Raw genomic sequence first — 19,273 nt, forward strand, 5'->3', positions numbered from 1 at the left:
CAAGCGTTATATCAGAGTATTACCATTTACCTCACATCTGAGGTTCCCTCTCCAGGGCAGCAATCATATCCTTTACAGATGCACTACGTCATGCCATCCTTGTTTTGAGCACGATGTTGTTTTTGTCGCCCCTTTTCTCCGCTTCTCGATTGTCCTTCATACTTCCTCCGGCTGTTGATGTAGGCACGCGGTAAACACAACCTTTCCCTGACGTTTTTCGCCGAGCTTGCCCATCGGCCATAAGTTTCCATTTCGACAGCATGTCATCTCCTCCGACAGCAGCTCGGAGAGCAGCATTTGCTGCTGCTCTCGTCCTCATCATTTGTTCATCTTCCTCTTTGTTTGCCTCTCATATACCATACTACTCTCTCCCATTTCCAAGTTTCTATGATGGCTGCTATGTAATGTTTTTTTCTTTTCTTGACAAACAATAAATAATCTAAACTACAGAGAGGAGAATTCAAACTTGGGTGCAAAGCAAGAGCATAATGGTATAGAGCCAACCTGGCTAAGGCTAAGTCTACATTATATATACATACACTCTTAAAACATATGTAAAATTTACGTAATATCTCCTATGTTTCTGTTTCCTGATTTGGCATGGATTGGTTTTTTTTTTTTAAATTTAAAAAAAAAAAAAATTGAAAACTTTGTTTCTCTTTTTTTTTTTTTTTTTTTTTTTTTTTTTTTGGGTAAAGAAAAACAGTTTCTTGATTTAGCGTCGATTTGGTCTAGTTTTTCCTTTGTCAACTAGGAACTTATAGCTTTTCCCTTGTCAATTAGTACTTACGCTTATATTAATTTCCTACTACAATCAGGATTCGGTATATATATTAGTCTAAGTGAAGAATTGTTGCATTCTCATATCAACTTTTGCTTAACATCAATCGAAATTCGGGATCGTTCTTGCTCTGAAAGATACTTGGGATTCAAGTAATCTTATTACTGGAATGGGTTGTGCGAGTAGCAGAGTCGTGTCCTCAGTCTCACGAGTAGAATCTGAGGTGATTACTGAGAAATCGAACAACAGTCTGAGTGTGGACAGTGGAACTGAAGCGGTTCTTGTTGGTGGGGATAAGGCTCAGAGACCTCCGAGTTTGCTTTATAATATTCTACCGAAGCAATGGCGTGGTGAGCAGGTGGCGGCCGGGTGGCCACACTGGCTCGTGGAGGCATGCGGGGAGGCACTCAATGGGTGGATTCCGCAGAGCGCAGACACGTTTGAAAAAGTTGAGAAGATCGGTGGCGGAACTTATGGTAATGTGTACAAAGCTAGAGATACGGTGACGGGAAAAATTGTTGCCCTAAAGAAAGTTAGGTTTGATGTTAAGCAGCCCGGGAGCCTTAAATATATGGCTAGGGAAATTGTAATTTTGCGGCAGCTGGATCATCCCAATGTGATCAAGCTGGAAGGTCTGATCATGTCGAGGATGTCGGCATGTAGTTTGTACTTGGTGTTTGAGTACATGGAGCATGATCTAGCCGGACTTGCCGCAATGCCGGAAATTAAATTTACTGAAGCTCAAATAAAATGTTACATGCACCAACTACTATCTGCGCTCGAGCACTGCCACAGGCGCGGCGTGCTTCACCGCGACATTAAAGGAGCAAATATTTTGATAGACAACAGAGGAGTACTTAAGATTGCTGATTTCGGAATGGCTACATTTTTTGATCGGTGGTCAAAACAGCGTCGTCCCATGACGAATATGGTGGTCACGCTGTGGTATCGACCTCCCGAGCTGCTTCTAGGGGCTACAAATTACGGGGAGGGGGTGGACCTTTGGAGTGCGGGTTGCATCTTAGCGGAGTTATTAGCTAGGAAACCTATCTTGCCTGGCAAGACAGAGGGGAATCAACTACATAAGATATACAAATTATGTGGTACACCTTCAGATGAATACTGGAAATCAGCAAAGTTGCAGTATGTGAATCGATATTATAGATGGCCGGTGCCCTGCGAAAGACGCATAAGAACGGAGTTCAAAGATTTTCCGGCGTCATCGTTGCCACTTATTGAAACTCTTCTCGCATTCGATCCAGAGGAAAGGCAGACCGCCACGGCTGCATTGAGCAGTGAGTTTTTCATGACAGCGCCTTTTGCTTGTGAGCCTTGTGGCCTCCCACAGTATCCCCCAGCCAAACAAATCGATGCTGAACGCCGGTACCACGAGGCCGCTCTACTTAGACTTAACGGTAGAGTTGAGCCGGCCAATGCTGCTGCAAAGAAAACTAGCACATTTCGACGTACTCCAGCTAGTGCTAGCATGCCGGATCTAGATCAATGGTGAAAAATTTAATTCTGGATTGACCTAGTTGTAGGAGTAATTTTTCAATGTAACTGAAAGTAAAAGAGATGGTAGACTTCCAACATTAACGGCTACATAACAATCGTAAATGTTCAATATTACAGATGTTTGCAACGCATCTACATTTTAAGGCAATATTTTTAGTGAGATAACATCCGGAAGGCAAGCTATTGCGCTTGCAGGAATTATAATAGTGGTGGACAGTATTTTAGAAGGAGAACCATACGTAACGCTTTTCTTTCTTAGTCATAAAAAAGGGTTCACAGTTGAGTTAGTATTATAATATATAGATTTAATTAAATATTTGATTCTTTTCAAAGCAATGAAAAATTGTTCACGTTACATTTCCGACCTTTCTAACATGAAATGGTGTAAAATTTGGCATCAACCATTAATAATATATAATATGTCAAAGTAGTTATGTAATTATAATTATTGTCAAATGATTTTTCACTAACGCATTTAAAATATTATTTTTAAAATTCAAATATGTTGGTCATAAAGATTATTCTATTCTCATCTTGTATTTACTTGGATACGATAACGAAAAGATCGAAAGTTTGAATTTATAGAATGAGTGTTTTCACTACCACTCCTTTTGCTCCTACAATAATTAGAAAAATGCATGGATTGGACTAAAATCTTTTGGAACCTTGGATAAAGGTTTCGACGAATGAATCCAAGAAAGTTTGACATGAAAGACTAAGAATGCGACTGCACGCAAGCATCCAATACCATGGGATAAGATATCGTTCTACTACTACTTGTTATTGAAGCCGTTAACAAAGAAATATCAGGTATTGCATATGATATGCACTTGATATATATAAACTGACTAAAATCTTAGCCTTACAAAACTCATCTCTTTCAGATATCCATATTATCGTCTAGAGAAAAGAAGAAGAATGAAAGGAGGCAATACATAACAGCCAGTACTCTTCATAATAAAAGATAAAAAATAAAAATTGAGAGCTTTGTGAGGTGGCACTACCTGCACTTGTCAAGATCAATCTTGCCTATACGTATTTCTCAAGTAATTTTACCAATGAGTACTTAGTACTATTTTGATGAAAATGGATACATTTATGCGCGTGTATATATATATATATTTTTGATGGGTGCTTTGATTGTTCAGAAATTAGAGAAACACTAATTAATAAAGATAAAAGTATAACACATGCATCCATCATATTATTCATATAAAAAACACGTACACCTGAATTCAGCACACGGAGGCAATATTTCCTTATACCTATTTGTTTATACAACTACTATATAGTAGGATTAATTAATTAAGATGCTAATCGGAAGGATGTATCACCAAACTTTCTTGCAGACTTTAATTAATTAAGTAGACTGATCATGCACTGATGTGGGAGAGAAAGAAGCCACTGAGTTATTATTGCTAGGCATGGACTTTGATCGCTTCATCCAAGTCGATGACTGGGACCGGTGAAAACGGCACCGGAAAGAGCCTTGATGTGTCGTTGGTGAGCACAGACATCGGCCTTTTGGTGAAGTAAATGATGCAGCTTCTGCGTTGTCACCATTTTTTGGAGAAACTGAGACTTTCAGACCATTGCCATGGGAAGCCATGTTTTGATAGAGAATAGTGATACTAACTAAGGAAGAGTTTATGTGGAAACTTATTGCCAGACTGGCTTTATATATAGGAGATAAATTATAAGGGAAAAAAAGATTTATCCTCGAAGAGTGTGAGGTCTGAAGTGATCAAGTAAGGCAATCAAGTTGTACCCTTTGATTCCTACCTTTATTTGTCTCCTAGTAACCAAATTAAAAATATTTAATTATTAACATCACATATTACTGTAACAAGTTTACCGACATTATTAGTAAATAACTAGAAAATTAGATGTAATTCGGATATAAGGTTATGACATATATTAACTAATGGTTTAATACAGAAAATCCAAGTGGATAAGTTAATTTGTTTGTTGTTGCTAACCTATATCTGTACTTTTCACGAAATTAGTAAACTCTAAAGTCTTAGTTATTATGCTAATCTGGTCTAAAGGTTGAAAAAGGGTGACTAAAAACAGATGAGGAGTCATTATGTGAACTTCTAAAAAAATTAATTATGTATTAGATAAGAGAGTAGGATAATCCACCCACTTAAGAGTTTTAAGCTTTTTCAAACTCTTCATATAATAACTTTTAACCAGTGTAAAAGGCAATATTGTTTTAAAAGGAAAAAGTGAAAGGCAAATCATGAAATGTTTATTTGCTTGGAACGAGAAATAAAATATTTTGATTCTATATTTTTTTATGATCTCTAATACATGGTTAGGAGAATTATTTTAATTTTGTCTCCCGAGTTTACTAATACATACAGAATACAAGAAACACACGGCAAATTAATCAATCATGGAGGAATAATTGATCTCATCCCAATGCTTTTTCTCTCATAGCTAGCTATTTCTAACTTCTCGATTCATGACTTCTGTCAGTAGAAATAAAGTTGATATCGATATCGAAGAAGACTTGAAGATAAAAAAGGGTGATGTTGAGATCACTAAGGTGAGTGGCTATGGCTAGTGGTTACACGAAGATGAGGTTTCCATGTGGAAGGAATTATAAACTATATGCAATGTGGCTGATTGTCCACGTGCGGAGTAGATTTTGATTAGTCTGCTATTTTTACACCAGATCATGCATGGTCCATGTGGTCTCCCTAACCCTAAGTCAAAAAGATCTGGCCACTCACATTGTTGCTAAAGCCTAAAGGTAATTGTCATCTTCTGGTCATATATTTATATGTATATATATGTGTGTGTGTGTGTGTGTGTATATATGTATATATATGTGTATGTGTGTGTTTATATGTATATATTATCTTAGCCAAGCATGACATGATCCCATATGGAAGATATGGGTTGTTCATGACTACTTGATATGTATTCCTGTTGTTTTCGAATTAGCTAGCCCACGCTGCATAGCAACAAATTACAGGACCACAGTATCCATGTTCAATGTGTAGAAATTGAAATTGGCAATTTGTTTGTTGCAAGCTTGTTTAGTTTCTATCATGTATGACTTTTCTGCATCTCTTAGTTGAGAGAAAGCAAAAAAGCCAAAACAAGTTCTCAATGCTTGCTAAATCGAAAAGAAGTTTCAGAGAATCTCCAATAATCCAAACGAAATTGGAACTAATATCTGATTCGGATACTTTTTTAGATTTGCATTGGAATGCTTGTTTCCGATGCCATCCAACCGAAAATACCCTATCTGTAATCATTAAAATATTCATTGCAATCAAGTTATTAAACATTGCGAGTTAAAATAAAAATGTGGGATAGTCTTATATTAAAGCAAGAATGCTTGTTAGTAATAATTTGCTTATGCAAGGAGATGATCTTAATATAAAACCATTTTCCAAATATGTAATATTTAATTTGGCGTACATCTTTGAAATCAAACTCAAACATATTAGGCTATGAGCTGTCTCATACTACTGCAATTTCAACTAGATTTCACACGGTTATATATATTCGTATTATTTTGTATGAAATACATCCTTACAAACCTTTATTTAGTTTTTATTTTATTAATATTTGAAATTTGAGGTGGTGCCTAAGGGCTCGTTTGGAAGTGCTTTTAAAATGACTGAAAACGTTTTTAAAAAATATGTTTGAGTTTTAAAAGTACTTGAAATGCTTCTTCCTGCAAAAAACACTAGTTATGTGCTTCTTACAGGAAGTAGTTCAAGTGCTTTTTAGATGACACTTAAAGTACTTTTTCAATATTCACTTACATTTGTACTAAAGACAAGTACTAACAAAAGTCTTTTCAACCATTTCAAAATCACTTTTAAACAAGCCCTGTCACCTTTCCAGTTCCAATCCCCGCAAGTTTCATTTCGTTAGATGATAGGGACAACCTTTTTAAGTTATCAAGATAGCGTATGAAATTCAACAATACAAGTCGGCTGGCTTGTTACTCGTATAAACTTAATTTAAGAGGCAGTTAGTATACTGTATTTTGGTTTGATTATAAAAATGTATCTACCTAAATGAAAAATATCCCTTTATATCTCTGTCTCTTTTAAAAATGCAATTTTTCTTGTTATTCAAATGGTTTAGAGAAAATTACTTCTAAACTTGAGTTTTTCCTTGAGATTGTTTGCATGTAGATATAAAAGAATTGAATATTTGATTTCAAGTTTGATAAGGTGGGAGTTCAATAATCTAAAAGTCTGTTTGATAATTATTTTGTTTTTAATTTTTATCGCAAATATTGCTTATGGATATCACAAACACAAAAAAGTGCGAATTAAAAATAAAAAATGAAATGGTTATTAGCAGACTAAAACTTTAAATACAGCCCGAAATTCGATTATCGATATCTGAAAGGCATGTCGTACGGGTTAAGAAAACTTGGAAAAGTGCAAAAACTTTGATGATTCCCGAGTTTTCCTTCTTCATCTGGCTGGATCCAGTACCATGCACTGAAAGTAACAAGCTAAATAAAAATGGAAAAGAAAGAAAACAAGAGCAGTGAAGAAAATGGAAGAAACATACCAAAAAAAAAGGCAGCTAGAAAACAACTACCAGTCAACGAACAAACTACCAGTCAGTTGGAAATGATATTTCCACTACAAATCTTCCTCCTTCCAGGACTTTTACCTAGTGATCAAAGGCCAATCTAGTGCTTCAAACATCCCCTGGAACTGGAAATAGTAAAACGGGTGCTGGTAGTTAGCAATTCTCGTGTATCTGATCTTCTGGTTTTCTTCTTTCTCTCGGGGCCTCATAAGTGCCTTTGCTAAGTTCTCGCTTCCAAACCAGGAAATCTTTATCTCTTTTGTTCCTGAGTTTCTCTGAATTTTTGAGAAAAAAGCTGGAAGTACTTTTAATCGAGATACATGGCGAGATCTGGCAGTAAGAATATACAAGCCAAGCTGGTGGGTATGTCTTCCTTTTTATATATTTTTCCTTTTTTTTATTCACTTAATTAGTTGTGCATGATCTAATTAGCTATTGCTAATTACTATTATCTTTGTAGTAATTTTGTGAGATTAAATGAGTTTTGATATAATTATACTTTTTAAGCTTAGTTGATTCTGATTAACTTGATGAGCACCGTCCATGATGATATATGATTTTAGAGTTTGATTGTAGCGATGGTTCCTGAATTATAATTCAAGCTGCATTTTTGTCTTTAAATTCGAATATTACATTCGTAGTTCTCAACTAGGACTCTCGCGGATTGTAATTCGTAGTTCTCAAACTAAGACTCGTAGATTCTAATTAACGGGAGTTTGACTCCTAGCTACATATAAAATTAAGTTTCGTGAGTTTGATTCCTAGCTAAAGTGGTGTCAGTTTAATCGTTGCAAGAGCCATACTTTATAGGAATCAAACTCCTTAGACGCATATGTTGCATTCGAGTATTAGATTGTTGAGATCGTTACAATTTTTAAGTAAATATAATTTCACATTGAAAATCAGCAAAGAGGAGAGTGTATTTTGGTAAATTGATTAACTTGGTTCTTATGATTATTTCCAGGTACTTCTTGGGGACATGGGAACTGGGAAAACAAGTTTGGTACTGAGATTTGTGACTGGAAAATTTTTGGAGTACCAGGTTTCACTTCGGATCAAATATTTAATTTGTTTGTACATAAATGTAGAATACTAGAATATTTGTTCGTGGATTTTGATTAATATAACTACTGTAAAAATTGCAGGAATCAACAATTGGAGCAGCTTTCTTCACTCAGGTTCTGTCACTAAATGAAGCTACTATCAAATTCGATATATGGGACACCGCCGGCCAGGAAAGGTACCACAGCCTGGCTCCTATGTACTACCGCGGCGCTGCTGCAGCTGTCGTGGTGTATGATATCACAAGCATGGTATGGGAACTATCTGGAATTCTTTCGATTCATGCATTTGTTATGCCTTGAACAATGACTGCTAATGAACTTAATGTGCTTACTGATTAGCAACAGAAAGATTTGTATTAGGCATTTATAACCTGTAGAACGTCAGATAATACTTTTGTGGCTCGTTCGGTGCCTAGGATTGGGTTGGATTGTCATCTGTCGAAAGATTTAATAACACTTTGGCAGCGACCTCTTTTGTTCAATCTCTGTTGTTTTTTGGCTGCAGGAGTCATTTGTCCGAGCAAAAAAGTGGGTTCAAGAATTGCAACGACAAGGTAAATGCAAGACAGTTTTTGTACTTCTGATTAGTTCTCGGATGGATTCGAGTGAAGTTTGATATTGTTCAAACTGCAAACTAACTTCAATTTGTTGAAAATGTTGTTTTGATATCAGCAAATCCAACATTAATAATGTTCTTGGCTGGTAACAAGGCTGACTTGAAAGAGAAGAGAAAAGTAGGGTCTGAGGTATTCACTCTTCACCAGGACACATTTCATATAATGTAATTTATCGATTCTTCATTTTTTTCTCATGAAATTTATATTTTTGAATTTATTTTTGGCTGCAGGAAGCTGAGCAATATGCTAAGGAACATGGCTTGGTTTTTCTTGAAACATCTGCAAAAACTGCACAGAATGTCAATGAGCTCTTTTATGAAATAGGTACGAACTTATCACCCTTTTAAAATGTTTTCCTTTTCCGATACAAGCGATATTCTACTTTAAACTAATCTAAATTATGGGATAAGGATTCAAACTCGGGCGCAATGAGGGAGCATATCCACTCTAATTAGCTAATGTGGCTATGCCCATGTCTCCCACCCTATCAGGTCATTAGCAAATATTTTTGAAATGTGCTTATGAGAACAAGTCTTTTTGCAGCAAAAAAAGTGGCCAAAGCTAGCCCTTCTCGTCAAGCTGGGATAAAATTACACATCAGATCACAGCAACCCAGCAGGAGAGTGTTTTGTTGCACTTGAGTCTTGATGATTTCGGTATGCATTTTTCGTTCGCTGTGTCTTGACTCGATTTCAATTTTGTTCACTGTGTTTTATTTTCTCATTAAATTCGACGATTTGAAAGCTGGTAAACTTCTTTTAACAGGATTACGAACAAATTCAAGGACGTGGTTCAACAAGATGGAGAAACTAACGAAAACTGTGGCTCCACCAGAGATGAAGGTCCATCTGCAAGCTTTGCCAACCGGTTACAAATATGAATTTCCTTAGTATATGTTGTACAAATTATAAGAATTATTTCATTTTGTTAATTGATGTTAGAGAGTGATTGTGGAACATAATAATAATGAGAAGCAAAATGTCACGTGTAAAAACGTGCCATGGCAGCCAATAAAACAATCAACTCTTTCTTAGTGTCGCTTGTATGATTAATAAAATTTCGTGCTCAAAAGTTGAAAACTAACCTACCTATTTATCCCCGTCCGACGAGATATACTCATGTACCCTGAGTAAAGGGGTAGTTGTTCCTACAACTCTCATCAACACATTACGAGAAGCGTAGAAACCATTGTCCAAAAACTTGATTGTAGATATGTTTCTCTCGAGTGCGGAGGAGAGAGGGGTATACTACAAGGGGGACAGCGAAGCTCCTCTTGTTGTTAGCTTGTTCATTAGTGCCGTGGAAACATATGGTTTATTGTAATCGTTCTATTATTTCGTTTCATACATATCTTTCGTTAAATGATTGGTTACGTAATAAGATAAATAAAGATGAAGATATAGTGATATTAAAAGGTTTACACTCAAAGATTTGTCCACAAACGTGATATCCGACAAAGCTATCTCATTTACTGAGATTACTAGATGATTATGACCAATTTGTTTGTGCTTCTGTTAGTCAATGCTTTTAAACCTTTTTCCCTAAAATTATAGGACCTTGGTCCTTGGCCATTGGCCTTTTCCCCTTAAATTATAGGACCTTGGTCCTTGGTCATGGTGGTCCTATCCCACGGTACCCTTGGAAGTTAGTTTTTTTTAAGTACATGTTGACAGAGTTTGGGGCCAAATTGGCATCCAAAGCCTAAAACCCTTCAAAATTTATGAGGAAGTTGAGGTTGTCGTTGGACATTACATTGAGACAACTGTTTTGATATTATAAAAAAAATTGAGATTCCATCATAAAATTTAATTGGCAATATAGAGAGTAATTCAATTTCTTATAAATCCTTGCAAGGTTTGTCCCTTCACCGATGTGGAGACTTTTTTATCTTCACATTCTCACACGCCTCCTCACGTATAGTAAATTTTCAAGTCAAACACGTGAACAACACAAATTGAGTCACGTAAAGTAGGTGTGGTTGTTGGCTCTGATATTATGAAAAAAATTGTGGTATTACCCAAAAATCAATTAATAATATATAGAATAACTCAATCATTATAAACATACACAAAGTTTATTCTTTACTCAACAGTTCCACCAAACAATTGCAATGTTCAATCAATTGTCACAACATTTAGATTTTTTATGATTCCTCCTCATCCTAATTTAAGTTTCTTTGTCCTTCTTTTCCTTTTTTTGTTATTAGTGCATCTCCAGTAATGGAGCATAAGTACAACATCTCGCCGAAACTGCTACAACAATTTAAGAAACAAATCAATGGATAGAAACCAAAGACTCTTTCTCTCTCTCTCTCACACACACACACTCTCTCTCTCTCTCTCTCTCTCTCTCTCTCTCTCTCTCTCTCGTCCTTACCAAAGTGGACAAAGACCTCCCATTGCAGCAGGTGACAGTTTCTGTTTATTTAAGTCTTCAAATGCATGGTTTTCTCAATTCGAGGCCCCTAAAAAACAGAGACTTTTTTTTTCTATTTTTAATTTTTTGTGTCTTTGTTTAATTTTTGTTACATTTCACGTGCACACCCCATCCAATTTCTCACAATCCCAAGCGAAAATAAACGTTAAATATGTAGTAAAATGCGATGAAACTGCTTTCCAAAAACTAGTACAAAAGCAGGTGAAAACAAAAAAAAAGCACTTCTAGCTCACTGCTTCTGCAGTTTGGGAAGTAAGACAAGAAAAAGAGAGAGAAGTTCCCGGTTGGCAATTTGGCATGGCATGGCTTGGATAGACGGGCCATGGCCAACGCATGCAGTGAAAAGCTGATTGTAGTACTCTGTTTTTCCTGCTAACTTTTACCCTTCCCATTTACCATAAACTGAATTACCAACAGTATTATTGTGTAACAACATCTTAGACCAATTACAAAAAATTATCCGTTTTATTTGTCACATTTAGCATTGTATGATTAGCTTGAGTCCGCCACGATAAAAGAAACATACATACATACAGCCCTCGTGATCGCTTTGGCGTCCATAGACAATAATATAGTGCTATATGTTGTAAGTTTCTTACAAAGCATTGTATTATTTGGTTAGGGACGCAATAGTGGCGTCTTAGGGGTGCATGTAAATGTCTCTTGCCACAAGAGGAAAACTTGGATAGGAGTATCGGCCACTTCATTTGTGGGGCTTTCTCACAAATAAAACCTCCATGTATTTTGATCACACCTAATCCCGCTAAATTTTACCTAATATGAGAACTACTTTATTAGGGCAACTCTACCAGAAATTTACTGTCGTCATAGTCGCATCCCGTTGTAGGAAAGTTAATCTCTCTCGTTGCACAAAAAAAGACCCATCTCTTTTTTTACCAGATAATATCCTAGACTAAGAATCGAACAGATGAACAAAGCTAGATGGACATAAAACATACTCACTAACACATTTGTTAGGATAAAATATCCATATAATTAAAAAGCAAAAGGGATGTGCTATCCACATCATTTTTTATTTTTTACACACCTCTGGTTAATTTTCGTAATTTTTGTACGTTGATTTTTTTTAATTCATTTGATCCAACAGCTGAAAACCAAAAATGTGTGAGAAAAAGTAAAAAGAGATGTGGATATCACAAGAAGAAAAAAAAAACAAAAAAACTCTAATTAATCACCATGAAGGAGAAGTACAAGGAGAACCAGAGGAGGAGGAAGAGAGGCCATTGTTGCTATTGGAATCACTACCCGAAGTGCCTAGAGATCTGGCATCTCTGAGAGAAACAGAGCAAGCCTCCGCAGGGAGCTTCTTCATCGGAGTCAAAGGAGGCGTGGTAATTGGGCTTGACGGACCAGACGGGGTCGGCTGCGCAACCTCCTCCTCCCCGGAGCTTGAAGAAGAAGAACCCCCCATTTCCAACCTCGACGGCGACGTGTCCGGCGTTTCGAATGGAGTGTTTGCTCCGCTCGCCCTTTTCATCGCTTCGTTGTCGTAAATGGGGTTGGAAATGTACACAAAATGTTCTGCAGCTCCGCCACCACAACCAGCGTCAGCGCCAGCTTTTTCGTTACAATTAGCACCGGGACTGGCGGTGATTTTGTGTTCTGGGGTTGGCTGTGGGGAAGTTACAAAAGAAATTGACGGGGAGGGGCTTGACATAATTACCCCTATATGGCGGGGAGATGCGTTTGGTAATATATCTTGGTTTCGGACCGGGATGTCGAAAACCTGGTGGAGGAGCTGAGAATGCTGCTTCTTTATATCTGCATTGTCTTCTTCTTTGGAAGTAACCGGTGGGAAAAGGAAGCTTCTCGGAGCGCGAAGAATGCCCAAGAAGCTGCCGAGAGGAGGACCAGTTGGGTGGTCTTGACTCTCTTGATGCTGCTGTGTTGAGGGCTGATCAGAAGCAGCTGTGGCGGCGGCTGCAGAGTCAGCGGCGGAGGCCGCGGTGTTGGAGGAGCTGTTGGTTTTGTGCTGGCGGCGGCGGAGGAAGAGTGAGCAGTAGAGCTCCGCCAGCAGCACCAGGATTAAGCCTAAGACTATGGCGAGGCTCACCACCATCACCAGTGTGGCCCCCATTATCACCTTCGATGTGCCCTTCATCTCTCTCTCTCTCTCTCTCTCTCTCTCTTTCTCTCTCTATACTCTGGTGGACTGAGGGAGGAAAAGGGTGTCCTGATTATATTGGAGACCGAGCAGCTTTATTTTTGGCGGGAAAACGGTACCTTACCTTTGACAAGGGAAGGGAATCTGGAAAGGGCAAAAAGGCCTGGGGAATGTAAAGGCTTTTCCTTCTGACAATCAAGGTCATATTGGTGATTTTGCACCAACACTAAAGTTTAAACACCATTATTATTACTACACTATCTGGGCAACTGTCAGTTACGGTCAAATCCTAGGAGGTGGATTATCTCCAATCCTATCACCTTCTTATTACGTGACACATGTGAGGATTGTTGAACAAATTAACAAAAACGACGACGCAATTCAAGAATTTTCTCCGACAGCTTTCAGACCTTTGAGATAGTTGCCAAGTTCTGTTATGGCGTTAAGATCGATATGAGGATTAAGGAGTCAACTAGGGCCGGAGCGAGGATGGTAAATGGTGTGGACAAGAGTGAGAAGATGAAGGATTGTTAAACAAAAGCGGCAACCTCAAGCCAACAAGATTTTTCGTTTTGAGAGGAATGAAAAAGAGAACATCTATCATATGCAGCTTTATTTTTGCTTTGTGAGGATCACAAATTTACCTCTCAACCGGTAACTGTTATTGGCATTGAAAAAATGTCATCGCGTAATATCGGGACAAAACGAAAACGTAAATAACCACGTAAACAAGTCATTTTATGACGACGGAGATATGATACAAAAAGAAGAAAGCATTCTCAAACTCAATCCTCAAGTTCCTGTGAGATTCTGAGATCTCTATCAATTGAAGCTGAAGACACTATAGCAACTTATACAATGATGAGTCCAACGATTTGAAATTTCGGTATGTATATGGTTTATAAGATGCAGTGTGAGGTATAAAAGACCGACCCTCGGATGCTACCGGGCCACTCAACTACCGGAAACAATGGTCGCCATCGAGCTGATACAACTAAGATTCTGAATACTGATTGCTTTTACCCTTTACCTTCCTCTTAGGGCTGCAAATTGGGCGGCCAAATCTTCGTAGTTTGGAAGCTTAGGATGCACATGCTTAGCTGGATTGGACCTGTCGGGTTGAAAGGACGCTGCACGAGCAAATACCTTGGGTGCCTCTGATGGACCACTATGTTCATTAGGAAGGGAAACTGATCTTACTGCTGTAGGAACCGTTTCCGACTCATCTCTGCTTGCTTGTCCTGGGGATTCTTTAACACCAGTGCCGGCATGATGATGTGCATGACGACTCCTCGACTTTCTTCTTGACATTTCTGGTTCAACGTTAGATGGCTTTTTACTGTAATGAATCAGAAGCTCGTCCATTCTCCTCTCTTCCTCATCCTTTTTGTAGTGCTCGTCATCAAACAACAGTTGCAGACCTCGTCGTGACTCATCCTTTCTCCTGCTTCTTGTTTTTCTGATTCCAACTTCTGTATCTTCACTGTTTCCAGCATCATTGTGAGAGGACCGTGATCTTGAGCTTCTTGCCCTGGAAGATCTTGGTTTTGGTATGTGGTTGCTAGATGCATCATCCCGATGAGCACGATCCTTCTCATGATTATGCTTATTAGCTTTTGCAGCACCAGGCATCTCATCCTCATCATCAGATCCTACGTTTACCCCTCCGAGTATATTGTCAACAAAGGCTATGTTGTATGCTACAGGATCCTTAGTGATGCGCTTACTGCCAGAACCATCCTTGGCTTCATGTTTTCGATCTTTTGCTTTGGCATTCGGCTTCACATACGGAGGAGGGGCCCCATAATTGTAGGGGGGCTTCAACTTCGGCATCTCTTCTTCTTTAATTGCTAATTTTGCGTCACTGTGTTGGCCACCATAATTATCACCAGCAAATAAGCCTTGACCGTTGCTTTTCACATGAGGTCCAGCAACAATTGGCTGTACACAAGGTAAAGCTTCATGCTCTCTTTTAGGAACATTGTTCTCCCTCTCATGATGCTTCTCCTGTCCATTTCCTTGAGATGAACTGCCCAATCTGACTGACTTCGGGGGAGCATCCTCCTTTCTATTCCAAGCTTCATATTTGTGAGAAGCAACTTGTTGCCTTTCCGGAACAAACTTCTGTGGCCATCTCTTTCCATGACAGTATCTTCCCTGGCACTAAGAGATTTGTGCTCTTTTCCAAAGGGTCTATGACTAGTCTGATGAACGTGATCGTCCTCCTTCTAGTCCATGCTTCATATTTGTGAGAAGCCACTTCTTGCCTTTCCCCGAACAAAATTCCAAGGCCATCTTTTTCCACAGTATCTTCCCTGGCACTGAGAGACTTGTGTTCTATTCCAAAGGCTTTATGCCTAGTTTGATGAACGTGCTCCTCCTTTTTCAAGACAGCACCATCCTTCTCCTTGTGTAATTTCTGAGCATCATTAAAATCAAGTCTCTTTTCTGTTGGAAAAAGATTATGCTTATCTCCTTTTGGAACAGCAGATTTCCCGCTAGACAATTTGGCTTTATCATCACTAACATGGGAAGGCCCATAAGTTTTTGGCTTGTCCTGCAAAATCCAATCCGCAAGTGACGTTATATTTGAGAAAGCAACGCTTTTGACCAACAGCAGAGTAGAACATACCTGTGGAATTGCAGAAGGAGGTTTCGACATGCTCTGTACAAAGGCCTTGGAGTCCCAATTTATTGAGAACTCTACTGCTATGTCTTTCATTAACTGCACCTTCTTCTCCAGTGTAGGAGGCTTTGAAGCTATGTTCTCAACAAACTATCAATTAATAATGCAGTAGGTTAGCTTAAAGCATTTATGAATGCATAAAGTTCTTTATGAGCATGTCGATAAATAATTACCTTTTGATTCACAAATAAATCCAGAGCATTCGCGTATCTCTCTTGAAATAGTTGCCTAAGGTCACGCAACTCTGGTAAATCAGAGAACCGTGCAGCAGCAATCATCAGCGATGACACAGGTTCCTTACATTCCTCTGGGCATTCACTACAAAGTAAATAATATAGCAAAGGAAACGTTATTTTGAGTTCGAATTAAGTGTTTTTAAACTAATGCATGAACAAAAATTTAAGAACAGGACCGGCATTTCCTTTAGCAAGAAACCAAACAATTTGGTTTGGATTATATCTTAATGTGTATGATGTTAAAGAAATCATATTAGGTCAACAAACAAAATGGAGCAGTGACGTAGAATCAGCTGATAATATCCGAGGCAGAATCCTATACAAGTTGCGTTTGTGAAAGTTTGCAAACACATGACAATATGTCCACACGCGGATAGTTCTTCATTTATTTTCACTCAAATCAATATTTTTCCCTACAGGTATTCCCCGTAATCAAACTACATTCACCTCACTTGATGTTAATTAAATCTACACCCATCTTTGCGACTTATAACACGATCATCCACAAATTGCAAAATGTGCATAACATAAAATACGATAATTCACAAAGTTGAACATAACATGTACAAGATGCACATATCAAAAGAGCATCATATTGGCAAAAGTATTCAATCTGATATCGGTTGCACGCTAAATAGATGAAGAAAATTGAGTGATCGGTTTTGGCATCTAACAATCTCTAAATTCGCACGACAACTCAAGGACACGGCATACCTTTGTTTCTGCATAACTGAAAGATTCTTGAGGACCAAATCACAGCAACGCTCGACAAAATCATAACACGACGAAAGGATCACCTCCGCGGTGAGTCCATCAGCCTGTATTTACCAATTATACAACACTTAATTATTTTAGGTGTACAAGTAGGCAAAACAAAACTAAGTCCACATCAACATCATTTTTTTTGTCTAATTTCCGATTAATTAAAAGACCTTGTGCATTTTATTTAATTTAATCCAATAATTCTTATCCTATCCGAAGAGCAAATATCGCAAAATACAAAAACAAAAGGCGGAAAAACAATTTTTCTCGGCGGCCAAACAGATTATAGAAAATTCAAAATTGCACCTAAGAAGATGAAATCGAAGAATCAAAATCCGGAATGCAAAATCGAAGAACAGAGCAATCAATCAATCTCACCCTTCCGTAAGCATTGATATCAAGGCCACTGGAGAGCAGATCAGCGATATCTTTCTTCAGAAACTTCTGCGTCGCGTTCCTCTTCCTCCGTATCACATCGATCCGAGTTTTCGTCAATTTAATCAGCGTTTTGCTGCCGAAACCAAACAGGCAGAAAATATATAAGCACATATATGTTTCTATATACGTATATACATACAGAAGTAGATGCAAATCATGAAAGTGCATAAGGAGAGAGATCTAAGAGCAAACGGAAACCATTTGGAGGCAAATCCACGGCCGAGCAGCCCGTCCAACATTTTCACTCTCTTTTCTCCAACTCGGTGAACGATTCGACTCGGCGACTCAGACTGTAAGAGCACGCATTGACAGAAGCTTGCAGTGCAAAAGAACTCGAACAATAACAGCAAGAAAGGAGAAGAAGAAGAAGAAAGTCTCTCTCTCTCTCTCTCTCCTCACTTTCTCTCTCTCTCTCGCTTTTCTGAAGCCGCTTCAGGACATTTTTAAAACTCTCGCCACCCGGCCACTAAACTGATGGGAAAGAGAAAGCTTTTGTGACAATAAGGTCCTTGCGCTTTCACCTATCATGACGACGTTGACGCGAGTAACGACCGGTTTTTGTGACGTTAAAGAGGGTATTTTGGGGAATAGCGCGGTTGTGGTGAGTGCGGCGGATGGCCCGGCGGGGTGGGGAGATCGTGGCCGTTGGATGGGAATAGTACCTTGTAGGCGCAGTGGGAGGGTGTCGGGTGAGGGTAGAGTGATGAAGTCAAGGTGGGTAAATGACGAGTCAGCCCTCCAGGAGTTGATAGAATCTGGTGAGCTGGACCCAGACCGTCAAGTGCTTTGGTTTGGACTTTGGGTTACATTCTTCATTTTTCTAATTATTTTTGTGGTAATTATTATTATTTTTTTAATTATGGAATTTTTTTAATTTTGTTATATATTGCTTTCATTTCATGGGACAATGAAATGATTATTTTTGACCTGACAGCAGAAAACGGATACGAGCCAGAACGGTTGATAACGGCCATTTAACCGATTTATCAGAATTTCGTCTAAAAAACGTTAATTCTTTTTTGGGTGGTACGCAGATTAGCATAATAAACTAAAATTGTTCAACTACCACATGGTGGTATAGTATTTGAGAATGAATTTTAAGTCCGTACTTTATACGGTACATTTTAGTTTAATTTTTTATATTAGTGACTTATATGATGGTGGTTAAATGAAAATGCCGTGCTGGTGAATCACATGATAGTGGTTAGTAGAGATTGAAATATCTCTTTGAGTCTTTTTGAAAGAGTAGACTACCATGGCAAAACCACCAGCTAGTCCTTGAAAAAAAAAAAATCCCCATAGTGAATTACACGATGGTGGGCATATGAAAATGTTCCGCTAGTGAATCACACAATAGTGGTCAAGGAAAACCGAAATGCCTCTGCGAGTTTTTTTTAATCCCTAAAAGAGTGGACTACCGTTGCAATACTACTAGCTAGTCCTTTAAAAAAAAAATTCCTTATTTTTACTAAACCTTCCCTTAATTTTTTTTTGTTGTATAATCATTTTCATTTATTATGTTGTAGGTTGGATCATCTATTAAAACCAATTTGTAATATTTAATGGATCACCTTTTTTGTTATGAGCGGATCACATATTTTACATTTATTATTCACAAGATAATTAGAACACAGAATTATCGGTGCAACAATAAATGATCTTGACTAACTTGCGATATAAATCTCTTGCACCATTTTTTAATACTTCTTTCCCTTTGGATACGAGTGATAGGCAGATCGAACAAAAAACTCAACATGCAAAAGTAATTAATCAAGATCCACACAGATGACGACGTTTCTTTTGAGTTTGAAATAGAATTATGAATCTCACCACTGTGTGGGTGTCTTTTTTTGTTTTTGTTTTTTCAAAATTCACAATCAAAAGTAAGAAATTGTTGTATAATATGAGAAACAGTCATAATAATTAAAATAGAAAGTGCAAGCATAATTTTTTATTTAGATTTTTTGTAAAACTTTATTATTATTAAGAGAGGGCGAAAGATTTTAAATTATTACAATAATTTAAGAGATTTTCAAAC

General features: G+C 37.9%; 4 protein-coding genes across 5 annotated transcripts; 2 read left to right on the top strand and 2 right to left on the bottom strand.

Annotated features, from left to right (window-relative positions):
• Window positions 1-77: 77 nt before the first annotated feature.
• On the top strand, window positions 78-4,007 carry LOC103929458 (probable serine/threonine-protein kinase At1g54610). The gene has a single exon (XM_009338664.3). It carries the CDS (start codon window positions 951-953, stop codon window positions 2,289-2,291), a length of 1,341 nt encoding a protein of 446 aa, XP_009336939.2. The 5' UTR covers window positions 78-950; the 3' UTR covers window positions 2,292-4,007.
• Window positions 4,008-6,862: 2,855 nt separating this feature from the next.
• On the top strand, window positions 6,863-9,585 carry LOC125469648 (ras-related protein Rab5-like). 2 transcript variants are annotated; one of them, XM_048567266.1, is made up of 8 exons: window positions 6,863-7,234; window positions 7,836-7,913; window positions 8,017-8,184; window positions 8,441-8,489; window positions 8,608-8,681; window positions 8,783-8,876; window positions 9,096-9,208; window positions 9,318-9,585. In XM_048567266.1, exons 2-7 carry the CDS (start codon window positions 7,851-7,853, stop codon window positions 9,191-9,193), a joined length of 546 nt encoding a protein of 181 aa, XP_048423223.1. In that variant the 5' UTR covers window positions 6,863-7,234; window positions 7,836-7,850; the 3' UTR covers window positions 9,194-9,208; window positions 9,318-9,585. The 2 variants fall into 2 exon arrangements, with proteins under 2 accessions (XP_048423223.1, XP_048423222.1); XM_048567265.1 differs by having other exon boundaries at window positions 6,866-7,230.
• Window positions 9,586-12,157: 2,572 nt separating this feature from the next.
• LOC125469647 (endochitinase A1-like) lies at window positions 12,158-13,155 on the bottom strand. The gene has a single exon (XM_048567264.1). It carries the CDS (start codon window positions 13,108-13,110, stop codon window positions 12,181-12,183), a length of 930 nt encoding a protein of 309 aa, XP_048423221.1. The 5' UTR covers window positions 13,111-13,155; the 3' UTR covers window positions 12,158-12,180.
• Window positions 13,156-13,830: 675 nt separating this feature from the next.
• On the bottom strand, window positions 13,831-17,684 carry LOC125469697. Its single transcript, XM_048567392.1, is given in 7 exon segments — window positions 13,831-15,195; window positions 15,197-15,670; window positions 15,746-15,889; window positions 15,973-16,117; window positions 16,750-16,853; window positions 17,176-17,308; window positions 17,434-17,684. Coding segments are annotated over 7 exon segments (2,097 nt in total). The 5' UTR covers window positions 17,475-17,684; the 3' UTR covers window positions 13,831-14,139.
• Window positions 17,685-19,273: the final 1,589 nt, after the last annotated feature.

This window comes from the organism of the source record quoted next, unplaced genomic scaffold, assembly GCF_019419815.1.
Source record: "Pyrus x bretschneideri cultivar Hongxiangsu unplaced genomic scaffold, Pyrus_bretschneideri_v1 Contig44, whole genome shotgun sequence".
NCBI classification, from domain to species: Eukaryota; Viridiplantae; Streptophyta; class Magnoliopsida; order Rosales; family Rosaceae; genus Pyrus; species Pyrus x bretschneideri.

Excerpts from the sequence above, each read along its gene's own strand:
- LOC125469647 (XM_048567264.1), bottom strand. The coding sequence starts at position 13,110 with ATGAAGGGCACATCGAAGGTGATAATGGGGGCCACACTGGTGATGGTG.
- LOC125469648 (XM_048567265.1), top strand. The coding sequence starts at position 7,192 with ATGGCGAGATCTGGCAGTAAGAATATACAAGCCAAGCTG. Across the intron at positions 7,914-8,016 it reads GAAAATTTTTGGAGTACCAG|GAATCAACAATTGGAGCAGC; the intron begins GTTTCACTTCGG and ends TAAAAATTGCAG. Across the intron at positions 8,490-8,607 it reads TCAAGAATTGCAACGACAAG|CAAATCCAACATTAATAATG; the intron begins GTAAATGCAAGA and ends TTTTGATATCAG.
- LOC103929458 (XM_009338664.3), top strand. The coding sequence starts at position 951 with ATGGGTTGTGCGAGTAGCAGAGTCGTGTCCTCAGTCTCACGAGTAGAA.